The sequence below is a fragment of the Paroedura picta genome, chromosome 5 (assembly GCF_049243985.1).
Source record: "Paroedura picta isolate Pp20150507F chromosome 5, Ppicta_v3.0, whole genome shotgun sequence".
NCBI lineage: Eukaryota > Metazoa > Chordata > Lepidosauria > Squamata > Gekkonidae > Paroedura > Paroedura picta.
In genome coordinates this window covers 95,045,270-95,060,646 of record NC_135373.1, presented here as the reverse complement: position 1 = coordinate 95,060,646, position 15,377 = coordinate 95,045,270, and the positions used below count along the sequence as shown (strand labels likewise).

The 15,377-nt window shown below is 40.0% G+C and overlaps 1 protein-coding gene across 11 annotated transcripts in view; it reads left to right on the top strand.

Moving 5' to 3' along the window:
• The window catches only part of ANKS1B (ankyrin repeat and sterile alpha motif domain containing 1B), a 421,823-nt gene that overhangs the window by 179,425 nt on the left and 227,021 nt on the right, over nt 1–15,377 (top strand). For 8 of the 11 annotated variants that reach the window (XM_077339156.1, XM_077339148.1, XM_077339147.1 and 5 more), the window contains one exon: nt 10,055–10,161. In XM_077339156.1, the coding sequence (XP_077195271.1) occupies nt 10,055–10,161 (107 nt within the window). Of the gene's footprint in view, nt 1–9,394; nt 10,162–15,377 lie in introns of those variants that run through there. The other 3 variants (XM_077339150.1, XM_077339159.1, XM_077339160.1) reach the window with 3 other exon arrangements.

Genomic DNA, 15,377 nt, shown 5'->3' with positions numbered 1-15,377 from the left:
TTGAGGCTCATGGAGTGCTTTCTGTGCTGTACTTCAGGTGCCAAGATAAAATGTTTATTTTTACTCAGACCTTTAACTGAGGGGTTCCATCATGGACAGTTTTACTGGGGTCGCTGATTTTTTTTTTTGTACTGCTTTTATACCCCTGTCTTGGTTTTATGGATTAGTACTGATGATAAATCTATATTATTGTTTTTCTGATTTTATTATATTATGTTTGCTATATGAGCCAACTTGAACAAGATATTGGAGAGGTGGAACATACATTTTTGAAGTAAATAAACATTGCATCTTGGTTAGCACTATTTGGGTTATTTAATGTGGTTGGTAAAGTATCTTTATCCCCCCCCCCTCCACTGGTTGACAGCTTGGCATAGTGGTAGTCTCTAATCTGGAAAGCTAAGATTAATTCCCCACTCCTCCACATGCAACCTGCTGAGTGACCTTGGGCTAGTCACAGTTCTCAGGGCTCTCAGCCTCACCGGGTGGCTGTGGTGGGAAAAGGTGTTTGCCAGACACTTTGAGATTCCTTTGGGTAGTAAGGAGAATTGTTTGTGAATCTGTTAGTCGACACAAGCTGGTCAATAGGAATGGCAAGATAGAAATTACATTATAAATAAATAAATAAAAAGCAGAATACAAAAACCTAACTGTTCTTCTTGCTATCAAGTGTTCTACAATTAATCTTAATGGGAATAGATCTTTATCTGATTTCAGAAGGTGTTTCAAGGCATTGGCCAGTTAACAATATATTTGGATACGGTGAAAGATGCAGCTGTTAGAATCTGGTGGGAAATCTGATTATCATTTATAGCAGTTGAAAGGGTTGGTATTTCCTTTAAATATGGATAAGATAGGAGGAAAAATTGGCTGCAGAGACACAGGAGAAGGGAGAGCATTAAGATACTCCTGCGGTACTTTAAATCAGCCCTGATATAAAAATGATGGAATTGTCCCTATTTCTATTTCTTTGTCAAAGAGCAGAATTACAAAGATTGAACAAATACTTTGATATTCAGAGGTGGTAAAATACTAGTTTTTAAGTGATTTTTTAAATAGCATAGTGTTCTCTTGGAGAAGAAGTTGCTTACATCATTACATTTTATGTAAATGCCATTCTTAGGCTGAGCTATATATTATTGTATGATAATGAATAAAACAGTCATATATATTAATGCATTTATTTTTAACTTCATATTTGTCACTGCAAGACGACACATTTCTTAAGTCATAGGACATATTCAGGCAGTCACCAGTTGGTTGGGGGAGCATAGAGGGAAACTGAAAAACCAGCATTTACAAGGATTTATGGGAACTCTTGAATAAACAGGTAATTTGTTCAAATTAAAGAGTCTGTTTATTGAAAATGCTTAAAAGTTTCATTCAGCAAAACATACAACATTCAAGAGTTAACTGGAAAAGCAGGAAAGAGTGGGGAAGATCATTTTAGGGATCAGGGTACATTTACCAGTCCTGGAGGGGACCACTGAAGCAGGAGATCTATAGAGAAACAACCAGGGGCTTTTTGCACGGCTTCAAAATCGCACAATGGTTGCCAATTGGAAACGCTATTGATTTGCCATAATGCACGACGTCGTAGACAATCTGCAACACTCCTGAAACCGATCAGCAAAAAGCGCTTCGTTGTAGCGCTTTCAGGGGAATCCCAAAAAGTGGATTCACCCTCCAGAAAGCGCTACACTCTTGCAAACAATCTGCAACACTAGCGATAAAGACCTGTGCGTTAACATTGTTGCGGTTTCTTCAAAGTCCCTCCTCCTGAGCCTGTCCTCCAAACTTCCGGTGAAGCGATCGCCATTTTTTTTTCTCCGAGCGAGCGGGGATAAACGCACCAGCGAGCCTCTTTCTGTTTAGAGGCTTCCCTGGCTTCAGTCCTTCACCTTTAGTCACTAAGCACAAACCACATAAAAGCCCGTTTGCTGAAATAAAGTCCCTTTATTTTTTACACATTAATTCAGCCGAAAATCGGGCCCGTGAGGGGGGGGGGATTTTTTTTTAATCACTCGAGGCAGCGTGGCAACGATCATACGATCAAACGACAGCTCACATTAGGCAGCTGGATGGGTCTCTCCGTTGCAACGAATCTACACAGATTCGTTACAATGGGTCTGTTTTGTTTTTTTTTTTAAACCTTTCTTAAAGGGAAAGGGGCTGTTTGGGAGCATGCTAACGGCTGCCCATTGGCTGCTTGACGGCCAGGGGCGGGACGAGCTTAGAAATAGCGCTTCCTTTTCTGCCGAGACCGGAAGCTGCGGGAAACGCTACAAAACGCAACTGGATTCCACTACAAAGGCAGGTATGCATAACGACGAATTCCACTATTTTAAATGGCGATTTTTCGTTCAGTGACCAATTTGCAACAAAGATCCCAGTGCGAAATGGCCCCCAGTGTTTCATTCCATGAAGGAAAGAAAGAGAAGGCCATGAGAGGGGTGTGGTCACTACCAAAAACACACAACATGTTGAGTAGGTTTTCAGGGCCTATCCTTATAGGAAAATTGTGTCAGGCTGTGGGAAGGTGTGTGTCCTTTTGGGAGAACCTTTTAAAGAGCAATAATGATGATTGCTTTAGCAGGGTGAAGCAAAGTTTGGAGCAATGGCTTGATTGCTGCTAATGTTAACCTTGATGACCCAGGAAGGCTTGATTGAATAGGTAACACTGAGATAAAGTGAATAAATTGCACTTAGGCAATAGTGAAAAGAAAAAAGTGATCTCGCATGTGTAGAAGAAGGTATGAGAGTAATTACTTGCTTGAGTTGCTAATGATGTGTTCTGTTTTACTTAAGTCCTTCATTATATATTTGATTAAGTGTTGCATGCCTTTAGGGTGGGAAAATACTTCTGACCACCTCCTGACCTAATCAAAGCATATTTTGTTTACTTTCCCGTGATATTATGCACCTGGCATCCATGTTCGAACAGTGCCCTGCAATGACCAGGGCTTGGTAGCGCTTGCTGCAGGCTGCCTTAAGCTTGAGATGGAGTTTAGCTGCTAACAGTTCTGCTTGTATATACTCCTTCTTCACTATATTTCTGATGCACTGTGTGCAATTTCCTGCTTTGGGAACCTTTAAATCAAGCTTCAGTTTTCTTTAGTATCCTAATGTAGATGTCTATTTTTCCCTATCCCATTAGAATCGTGATTTGCAATCTCAAATCAGTCATAGTTTACAGTCCCAGTTTGAGTAAGGTGACCAGATTTTAACATTGGTAAAGCGGGACACCATTGACTGGGGGGGGGGGGTTCTTGGTTTAAAATTTGGTCTATATGGAGCAACAAAAATTTGCATGGAACGTATAGAATGCAAAAATAGTATTGTAATATATATATATATATTATTTGCAACATAAGTACAATTTGCCAGGTGCCCCCAGATGTCCCTCCAAAAGTGGGACAAATAAGTTTGAGCGAAGGAAACAAAATTTAGATTACCCAGGAGCCTGCAATCGGACTCCACATAAAATCAGAATGTGATTCAAATCTTCCCAAACTAGAAGCTCATGCTTGGCTCGTGGAGGGAGGCAGGAGTGTTGTGAAGACACAGCAACAGCAAACTGCATTTGTGCATGTTATAGGCAACCAGAGGTTTTTGTGAGGTCTGAATATAGTTTATATGTAGTTTCATTGTCATCCCTCAAGGATACTTTTCTAGGTATGTTACAAGCAGAGGAATGTGAGACTGGCTTATAGAGAGCTGCTATTGTTGAATGTCTTGCTTTAAAAGGGGTTTTTTTATGACTAAGCTTCGCACCTATTTCAGAATGAGTGCAAAGGTTTGTGAATTGTTGAGGCAAGTTGCCTAGTATCTGTTTTCTGAAGGACCTTTTTCTGCTTACTTACTATAAATACATTCAAAAAACAGTCTTACATCCAGTTATTTTGTTCTAAAGCTATTGCTTGCTGGTCTAGCAGGAAGATGAACAAGCATGAACCTGATTTCACTCCTCCATCCATATGCCAGGAAGAACAATGATAGACCTTACTTTCCAAGTTTTTTTTTTTAATTATGTTTTGGTGGTTAACCTTTTGATTTACTCTTGCAAAGAGTAGCCAATACAAGAATGAAAATGACACTGCATATCTTGTTTTAGGTAAATTGATTTTCACCATGGACAGCCTATCAGATCTCAGGCCACAGAAGCGTACTGGACAAAAGTCCCATCTAGGCCTGGCCACTTTCTTAAAACACTTAGCAGGAGTTAGGAAAGGTGGCACTATGCTGCCCTGCTCAAGAAACAACTAATCTCACTATCTTGAATATTTGTTGTTCAGGAGCATCTTTGGAAAGGGGACACTGTATGCTCTTTCAAGATAACTATCCAGTCATCTTTGTGTCTTCTGTGTACTCCCACATGGGACTGCCTGAGAGCAGGCCCATGTGTGTATGCCCAGAAGACACTTGATGAACATCAGTTACAAGTAAGTATAGATCTTATGCCTTTTTCATCTGCCATCAAAGCAGATTAAAAAAAAACATTTTACTGTTTTCTTACCCAGGAGTTTTTGAATAGCCAGTGTCAACACACAATATTTTTCTTCTGTTGGACCACCTGTTCCAGGAAGCAAGAAATAGATAGAGGAAAAAAGCAATGATTAAAAGCTTTGTATTGAAGAAAAAATGTCATGTAGTAGTATGAAAAACTCTCTCAATAAAGTGATAATTATAAACATTTCCTTGCTAGTGTTCAGGCCAAACAGTCTTGACACAAGCCATGGTCATGAGTTATCATTGCTTAAGCAGGGAATAAGATGAGGGACAACTCCTGTTCTCACCTAGGACCTTTCCAAGTCTTCTTTTTTTTGGGGGGGGATCATTTGCTGCCCCATAGTTCATCAGTTTTTCCCTGGATTTCTGCATCCATTTTGGTGCCTTTAGTTTTCAAGTTTTTTGTTTTGTTTTTTCACTGTCTCCCTCTCCATTTTTAGATCACATGCTTTGATCTTTGCCTGCACACCAAGTGCAGTTTCATCTTGAGGTGCCTTTATAGTTACCTGTTGATTATAAGGTTGCTAACTCTAGGTTGGCACATGCCTGAAGATTATGGGGTAAAACCTAGGAAGGGTAGGGTTTGAGGAGAGGAGGGACCTCAGTGGGCAATAAGTAGGCATTTTTTTTAGGGGGGGCTGGAAATCAGTTGTAATTCCAGGAGATGTCCATGCCCCACCTGGAGATTGGTAACTTGCATCCTCCGTATGGTCTCCACTTTATTATAATTAATACTAATGATATTGCAGTTCTGGGAAACAAAGGGCTGGACTAGACTGTCTGAAACCAGATTTCATAAAACTTCACAGTGAGTTGCCAGAACATCTGCAGTTGTACCCAATCTGAGTGCCAGTTCTGTTTCTGTTTCCTCTCGTCATTCCATTTAAAATAGTTACCATGCTACCTGATGACATGCTGGGTCTCTGATGGGCGCATTGTTGGGAAGCATGGTATGGCATCTGATTGGCCCTCAGTGGGAGGAAATAATTTTTTGTACATGTGTTCTTGTTTACCTTAAACATTTAACTCATTTTCCAGTGGAAGGAACTGTGGCTATGTGGTAGAGTATCTGCTGTGCATTCAGAAGGCCCTAAGTTATGTCATTGGCATCTCCAGTTAAAAGGATCTGATAGGAGGTAATGTGAAAAACCTCTGCCTGAGACCCTGGAGAGCCACTGCCAGTCAGAATAGACAAGACTGACTTTGATGGACCAATGATCTGACTCAGTGTAAAACATTGTGAAGGAATGTATTTTTTCTGTGGATGTTTGAATTGAGTGTTTTAATCGTTTTGGCCCTTGTGGGCAGAGACCAGACAGGGAGGAGGAAATCAATCAATGGCTTTCCAGACTACCCTCAGCTACCTCTTAAAGGTAAAGGTATCCCCTGTGCAAGCACCGGATCATGTCTGCCCCTTGGGATGACGCCCTCCAGCGTTTTCATGGCAGACTCAATACGGGGTGGTTCCCCAGTGCCTTCCCCGACCTCGGAAGGATGGAAGGCTGAGTCAACCTTGAGCCGGCTGCTGGGATTGAACTCCCAGCCTCATGGGCAGTCCTTCAGACAGCATATCTGCTGCCTTACCACGCTGCGCCACAAGAGGCTCTTCAGCTACCTCTTAAGAAATACTAATAGGTTAAAGGTAAAGGTAAAGGTATCCCCTGTGCAAGCACCGGGTCATGTCTGACCCTTGGGGTGATGCCCTCCAGCGTTTTCATGGCAGACTCAATACGGGGTGGTTTGCCAGTGCCTTCCCCAGTCATTACCGTGTAGCCCTCAGCAAGCTGGGTACTCATTTTACCGACCTCAGAAGGATGGAAGGCTGAGTCAACCTTGAGCCGGCTGCTGGGATCGAACTCCCAGCCTCATGGACAGACAGCTTCAGACAGCATTTCTGCTGCCTTACCACTCTATTGAGGCTCTTAACTAATAGGTTAGCTAACAGCAATGCAATGGTCAAGCCCACCCTAACTTTTCCAAGCAGGAAATTGATGTTTGAAGGTTTTAATAGCTAAAGAGACTCCAGGACGGAGATTCCTGGGGATTTCCAGGCACACTTTCTCTGACCTGGGCTGACTTGCTCAGTGGATAAACAAACAAATGTGATAAAACTCTTGGCAGCAGGGAACAGGTTCTCTTGGGTATAGAGTACATCAGGGGACACTTAACCGAAGTCTGGAAGGCTGGCCATTGACCATTGTGTCACCTGCAGGAGCTGAAGGAAACTTGAAAGTAATGGAAACTCTGTGGAGATCTGAAAATTCTTAAGCTAAGGAATATGTTCTATATTTTAAGAATTAGTAGTCATGTATAAAGAGAGGGACAGAGGATTTGCATTTTACCTATTTTTTTTGCTCAATCTGGTGCTGTGCTTAAAATATGCACATGAGCCTCTTGTGGCGCAGAGTGGTAAGGCAGCCGTCTGAAAGCTTTGCCCATAAGGCTGGGAGTTCAATTCCAGCAGCCGGCTCAAGGTTGACTCAGCCTTCCATCCTTCCGAGGTCAGTAAAATGAGTACCCAGCTTGCTGGGGGGTAAACGGTAATGACTGGGGAAGGCACTGGCAAACCACCCCGTATTGAGTCTGCCATGAAAACGCTGGAGGGCGTCACCCCAAGGGTCAGACATGACTCGGTGCTTGCACAGGGGATACCTTTACCTTTACCTTTATAAAGAGAGGGACAGAGAATTTGCATTTTACCTATTTTTTTTGCTCAATCTGGTGCTGTGCTTAAAATATGCTTATGGACATGAGCGTTTAAATAAATACTTTTAAAACTCTGGATGCTGGAAGTGGTTCTCTGTGTCACATAGACCTCCACCATCTTGGACACAGTATTATAAAAGGGATTTCCAGGAGGAGGGAAGGCTGGCAGTTGACATGCAAGTATTCCTTAAGGAGTACACCAGGTAGTGCATTGTCCCCATTGTGGTCTTGTGCTAGGGAGCAGGAGACATGACGGGAAAACTTAAGAACTTGGAAGGGAAGCTGAAAGTCCTGATCCTCTCATTGGGCAATTCTGTAAAGAGGTAAAGTGATGGCAGCAAAGTTACTGTGGAACTGTGGAGAGAGAGAGAAATAAGCCTCTCCAGGTATGGTGGAGTAGGGCTGCAGGCCAGAGGATGACTCTTCCATCATAGGCATTTTCATATGTTCCATTACTGAAATCCTGAATATATCAGACAAATCCTGTGCAGCAGTGGTCCCCAACCCCCAGGCTGCAGCCCGGTGCCGGCTCCCTCTTCTTGCCCCCCCCCCGAAGCGAGAAGCTTGCCGGGCTGCGAGCAAATCGTCCGCTGAAGCAGCCAATTAGCTTGCGGCCCGGCAAGCTTCTTGTTTTGGGAGGGGGGAAGAGAAACTTGCCAGGCTGCTGGCGGCCTGGAGGGGCGGGGAAAGGGAGCCATGGCCACCGGCATGGCAGCGTCGCAAACGCGCACGCATGGCAAGTCCGTGCGTGTGCGTTTGCACTGGGGCTGCCGTGCATGCGCGGGGCCTCGGGCCCCCCTCTCCCCCCACTCCGGTGCAGCAGTCCGTGGCAGCCGGAAGGTTGCGGACCACTGCTGTACAGAGTTACAGTGCCATCTGAAAGCAGGGTTAAACCCTTCTAAAGCTATTCTAAATCTATTGAACTATTGTTATTGAAATTAATTCTGTTTAGGAGCTTTGACACAGATGCATTGACACAGATGGAACCTACTTCTGAAATAATATGAGGTTTGGCCAGAAATAATGATTTGTTCTGATCCCTCAAATACCCTAATTTTGCCAAGATTCCTTGTGGCTATAGTTCTGATGAATTCATGTTAAAAAGCACTAACAAAGCAGAGTAATTGCATTAGGCTGCAATTAATACTTGTCCATTAATTAATGCTTCAGTAAGATATGTCAAAAAATTTTGTGGTATTGGCAGCTGGGCTACAGGAATTGAATGAGATCTGTTGGGAGTCACCAAGAGCCTTCACTGTGACTTCAGTCATACTAGAACTGAGTCATAGTTTGTTGTGCTTTCTGATTAATGTACGTGACCAGTGTGCAATATTTAGGTTGTAAGCAGCTGAGGTGTTGTTTATGTGGGCTCTGATTTGCAGTAATGTGCAATGTGTGTATGTTTTGCTTATCATAATGTGTGTAATAGATTTGTTTTGTAAAACACTGTATCACAATGAAAGCTGAATTATAAACTAGATGATCTCTTTTAATGTGAAAATATCTGATTTTCATATTTCACTTACATTTAGAATGATTCTATAAATAGTTATTATATGTTTAAATAATTTGTTTGGCAGGGTAGGAAACCAAAATCTATGAATGATTTTTTAAAATATATATTTTCAGATATATTTTGTAAATTAAGGAACATTGAATGTTCTCCATATCTTTAAAATTCATATATTTAAATATATCCTTTATGAAAAGCAAAATCATTTCTGTTTTTTTTCATCGTAAAAAGAATCATTTAATTGTTCATGCGGATAGATGACCTTTTCAGATTGAATTTTAAGCAGATTACAATGAAGATTTGCTCATGACTGGTAGTATTTTATGGTTGAAAAATCCTGAAGATGAAGAAGTAATTATCTTGACTGAAAGGATGTTGTGCAATTTAGGTTATGCCCAGTTATAATAAGAAAACATGCAACAGATTATTCATTCTTTGCTGGTTGGTTGAAAAAAAATGAGTAATTGGAACAATGGTTGAGAGCCTGCTGTGAACAGAGCAAACCTCAGTGCAGTATTCCAAAAAAAGGAAAAAAGGAAAAAGGAAGCAAGTAGTAAACCATGCCATAGGCTACATACAGTTAATGCTTTGCATTTCCTGATGCCTTTTGAAACGTACAACATCTACAACAAGCAGCCCTCTCTAATGCATTACTGGTTATGAAGGTTCTGTTCAGATCTGAGCATTTTAGCTTGCCTCTGATGACCTGCTATTTTCTGCATTTGTTTTGACTGCTCTCATCATTCAAGATTGACGCTTGGATGGGCGTGTAGGTGGAAGCAACAGCAGCAGCAAGCTTACAGCTTGCAGACAAAAAAATCTGCCTTATCTGATGGCTATTATTGAAAATGCGAGGTGTAGCCTAGGCTGGGTAATGAAGGGAAGAGAGCGAGGGGGAGCAAGGAGCATGGAGCTGCATACTGATGAGTGTAGGAGTACTTGAAAAAAGATTTCTTGCTGTTAGCTGTGCATTGCTCATTGTGGAGTATTCCAACAGTCACATATAACGGAAACGAGCTTAGCTAACAGCTTGATATGCTTCCCCCCCACCCCACTGCATGACGTACTGGTCTGTAGTAGAGATTAATACCTACGAAATGTTGAGCTAGGAGCAGATCTTACTGTATAACCTGCGCTGGAAACTATGTGTTACTTCTGACTTCCTTATTTGCTGGAAGCATTAATTTGACAAGCTGGCGGGCTCCTTTGATAACAACTTCTCCCGGAACACGATGTGGCAATGCCACCTCTCAGCCCAGGACCATCGTTATTATCCTGTGGATGGATATTCACTGCTTAAACGCCTTCCTTCTCAAACTCTTTCAGCACCCAGATGCCCTGTTCAGACAGTGGGACAGTGGTTGGAAAATATTGGGCTATCTCAGTATGAGAACCATTTGCTGGCTAATGGATTTGACAATGTACAGTTTATGGTAAGTGATTTGTCTATGTATATTACTGTGTTTGATCTTGTGGGTAATGAGATTTTATGCAGCATGGAATGAAATGTATTTTGTTTGTTGGGAATGTCCTTTTTGGATGAACATTCCACTCAGTATTGCCTTTATTATGTGTAATCATGGGGATTTGAGGGCCACAGTTCTCCCCTTCATATTTAATTTCTAAACCCTTTAAAAAGTGAAGGCATAATAGTTCTATATCTTCCTTGGTATGAAACAGTTCTCTTGTTTATGAAAATCACTAACATGCTCATAGGAGAAGTTTGCATATTATTATACAAATTGGATGGATATCTCTGATATGTTGTGCATGATGCTTTAAATCTAATCTTCATCAGCTTGTTACTAAAACGAATATGAGCAGGAAAAACAGTAGCTAATAAACATCTTCCAACCATTCCAGTGCCTGTCATGTTAGATGTAGTAACACCACACCTGTTGTTCAGAATCAATTCTTATCACACATTTTTGTTTTTTTCTATTTGTGATTTGTTTGTTTTTTTGTAACTGCTTCTCTCAATATGAAAGAAAAATAGATCCAGGTGAAATATTACCAGTTTAATTTCTAGGCAACATTGATCATGCAATAATATAAACTGAATGGAGTACTAGAAATTAGTATTCCACCCAGATTTTTTTTAATATAACGTTTTGTAGCACAATCAAAATGAGACTGTTGTTCAAGTCACTGTAGCACAGAAGTCAATCAATCAATATATTTTTATGAAAAATTTAATATATATAGGACAGTCACTTAAACAGAGACCATTCAGTATTCAAAGTTCAAAATGGGAGTGGTTCTTTGGAAGATGGTATCCATGTGCACAGTTACTAATGAATACATCAGAAGCTTATAACATTGAGTTGAGAAGCTATCTAAGCATTGTTTGTACTAGAGGACAGCGATTACCTGGATGAAATGCAGTATCCTCAATGGACTCTGTTTCTTTCCTGTGTCATTTAACAACATACCTCTGAGATCTGCATCAGTGTAAGATATTCTATAAGGAAGCATCAAATATCTAGAGTTATTTGAGTGGGTTAGGTTATTTCCAGTCCTTTGCATGGTGACCAAAGTTCTAAACACAAGTGATAAAAGAGATCAGAGTAAAACAAATACAGGTGACATTTTTATATTCAATCTGATTACATATCCTATTCATAAAAATTAAAATGAGTGTGATCAAATATAGTATTATGTTATGGCTTTTGAAAATTGCAACTTTATTTTTAATCATCATATTTAATTTGATTATGAGAACAGCAGTTACATGTCATTAATAGATTTATGCTAACATACTTGAGAAAATGTATAATGTAACATAAGATCCTTAATATTAAAAAAATGAAATGACATTTGTATGATTCAGTGCTGAAAAAAATATGGGTTTGTTAAGAAATCAGCATCTGTTTTATTTCTTAACATTAAGGAATTAATTAATCTTTTAGTCTATTTTACATGTTCTCATTTAATCAGCAGAACAGGAAGCCAATAACATTATTTATTTTAATGACCATCTTCAAATTCTATTCTGTCAGTGGAATCAATAACTAGAGTCTTTGTTTGTGTCTTCATGGTATTTCTGGGTTTTTTTCTAGAAATACATTCTGATGCTTATTTGTTTTCATGTTGCCTAAGCAACCCTACCACACACCTATTTAAAATGATGTACTGTATGACTTTCTAGATATTTCATGCAGGGATGTAGTTGTCAAGACAATATAATTAACTTTGACAGAAATATAATATTATATCTAAGTAGAGATATTTTCTGTTAAAATAACAGAAGTATAACAATTAAAATCACACTGGTACCGTAGATATCTTTTAAATAAAAAGATTCTGTGGTATAGAATTCATTAGAATCACAGACATTAAGCCCTTAGGTTTACTCTGCTTTGACTACACAAGGAACTTAACATTTGAATTCACAAGATCTGTCAATAACAGTTAATGTGTATGGAATGGGAAAAACCCTCTTTTCCCATTCCTTTAATTCTTCTTCTAAGAAGCCTTGGCATTGCTTGTGTATAGTTATTTACTCTTGCTTTCCTACTTATATATTTTTAAAATGTTTATGTGTACAGTAGAGAAGTTCTCCCATCCTAAGGTTTGTGCAAAATCTTTAGGTGCACAATCTTGGAATGTGGCCTAAAGCTACTGTTTGATGGGATCATGTTTCAGCAGATCTTTAGTAGCCCTGGCACTTTGTCAAGGAGTGAACTATTGAATCATTTGAAAGAAAACTTTGATAATGCAATAGTATGCACTTGGTGAAAGGACACTGATGACATCAGTGATATTAGAGTGGAATGATCACTCTACTATTTAACTAATTCCTAAGACAGTGGAAGATTTATAACCTGGCAATTACAATATTAAAGCTAATTGCAAATTATGGTATCTTGTCTGGTCTGAGTATTTAAGAAACGTGATGAACCATTTAACTATTTGATTCTCAATATAGTTTTTATGCAGTCTTGAAAATACTGTACTTTGGATAAGAGGCCTTGCATTTACTTGATTCTAACCTCACATCAGAATCTTGAGGTAAATACATGATTTCAGTAAGATAACAAACACAAGCTTTGCCAACAGATATAAAGGATACAGAAAGCCAAATGAAAGTGATTTCAGGGGTATACTGAGAACAGCCAGAACCCAGATATCAGACAATTTCAGAACTGGATTAAGCCTGGTTGATTATCAATGTTAAAATATTGGTGTCAGAATGTGAACTGTAACCAGAAGACAATCATCACTGACCCCAGCAAATTCTGTCATAAGTAGGTGAAACAGGTTCCTTTATGCCCTTATATTTTTAAGGGATGAAAACTGGCCCAGTTATTCATTTGCTCACAAAGTTCTCATTTTGAGGAAGGAACTGAGCTCAGAGAACACCATATAATGCTGTCACAAAGCCTTCCAACACTGATGTCTGAAATGATCATAGAAGGATAAAGTAGAGAGTTTGGAAGACCCTATGCTATGTCTTGAGAATTTGGGGGGGGGGGATTTCTGCACCCATTAAAAACAGTGAAATGCTTACCTTTTGTTGCCGTTATATTCCGGCCCCTCCATATGACATTGCCAACATGCAGCGTCTGTGCAGTAAACGTCTGACTACATCCTCCATTTTAAAGTGCTAGTTGGTGAATCCCAAAAAGTAGATTCACCAACCTGTGTAGCACTATCTAATGGAGAGCAACCAGCAGCCCAACAGCCAAAGAAATGTATGGAGGTGAAGAAGCGCTATCTCTGCCTCCAATGTCCTGCCCTTGTACCCACCTCCCTCTCCCTTCTCCCAGTTTTTTTTTTATATATTGCAAACTGCTTGGAGCAACGAATAGGCATTCAATCATGCAGGCAAAGCCAAAAATTATTTTTCCTAAAAGTTGTCACACAACACATGCCTCTCTAAAGTACCCCCTCAAAATCAGGAACGAGATTATTTTTTAAGTATCAAGACTCATGATTCCATAAGGGGTGGCAATAAAAAAGCACTATGCATCTATGATTAGATGCATAGGCATTTCAATGGAGAAGTATTGAATTAAAAAAAAATTAGTGGGCATCGCAGGCCCTTTAAAATGTTTGAGAAAGGAGATTGGTTGCCTGGCTTGATTGACAGGCAGAAGAGAGTTGTGTGTAAAGCACGTTGCTCTCTTCCGCCATTTCAAGCAGGCATGTAGAGGGCGAGAAGCACGAAAAGGTGGAAGAGAAGACGAGACAAGAAAAAGAAGAAGAGTTGGTTCTGATATGCCGCTTTTGTCTATCTGAAGGAGTCTCAAAGACCATTAATGCACTGAGAACTTCTCTGCCCCAGCTCCTGTACAGGAGCACAAATCAGGGGTGGGTGAGATACACCGGGCCAAATTCTCCCCTTTGTGGGTGCAAGAAGAAGTGGGGCAATCTGCCATGACTAAAACTCCACACTGTAGCCTGGCATGAAACCTACAGTGCATAAATGGTCAAAGTGGCTTACAGTCACCTTCCCTTTCTTCTCCCCACAACAGACACCCTGTGAAGTGGGTGAGGCTGAGAGAGCCCTGATATCACTGCTCGGTCAGAACAGTTTTAATAGTGCTGTGGCAAGCTTAAGGTCACCCAGCTGGCTGCATGTGGGGGAGTGCAGAATCAAATCCGGAATGACAGATTAGAAGTCCGCACTCCTAATACATCTGAAAAGAGACATAAGATGGGATAATTTAAATAAATGGTAGCTCAAATAAAATTCAGTAATGCTTTGACAGTTCATATGGGACAGCCCCATGTTACAATAGGATTTTAAGCCTCCTTCCCTTGCCAAGCCTCAAATTGGGTCTTTAAAAAGACAGAAAAGCAACACAGAACGAATTATTGTTGTTCCAGTGTTAGGAACTATTGCTGGTGGTTTTGCTAGTGATCATTAGCTCTCTTATCCAATCCCATAGTGTTCTGAAAATAACGTTTAAATCTTTTAAAATCATATCCTTGTTTCTTTTTTCATATAATACCATCCCAATACTAGAGTTCTCATGAGATGCCAACTTTTTTTTTGGTACAGTACTAAGACTTTGAAGAACAGCAAGTTCCCACATATTCCCTATACAGGCCTCTATTTGCGAAATCTTTATTTTAAAGGAATGCATTTAAGGTTTGGGAGGGTTGGTTGCTATGCATTTTTCCTACTGTGCAAAGAGAGGCTCACAACAATCATTCTGCCTCATTTTAGAAATCAAAGATGCAAATATCAGGGTGGCTGAAAAAAACCATTGTCTGATACACATTGCTGATGCTACACTGGAATTTGAAGGATTATCTTCTTGATTTTAAAATACAGATGGGGCATGTTTTTGGATTATGCGCAAGAAATGTTTAATTACTCAAGATATCAAGGGAATTATAAACAGAACAATATGGAATCCAGTCAGTTGCTAGCTAATAGTAATTTGATTAGTGCACTTAATAATATTAGTGCACTTAATAATATCTTTTGATCAGTGAGCATAGTGCATGCGCTGACATGCGCTGAAACTACGTGACTGCTAGTTCCTGGTCAGTTGAATCTAACTCCCTGAAGGTATGCAACCTCAGCATCTTTCCTGTTCCTTATTGTATTAATCAATGTAGAGTGTAGTAGCATTAATGTGCTAAAAGTATTACAAAATACCTGGATATTCCCAGTAAGAGAAAGCTCTCTCACATC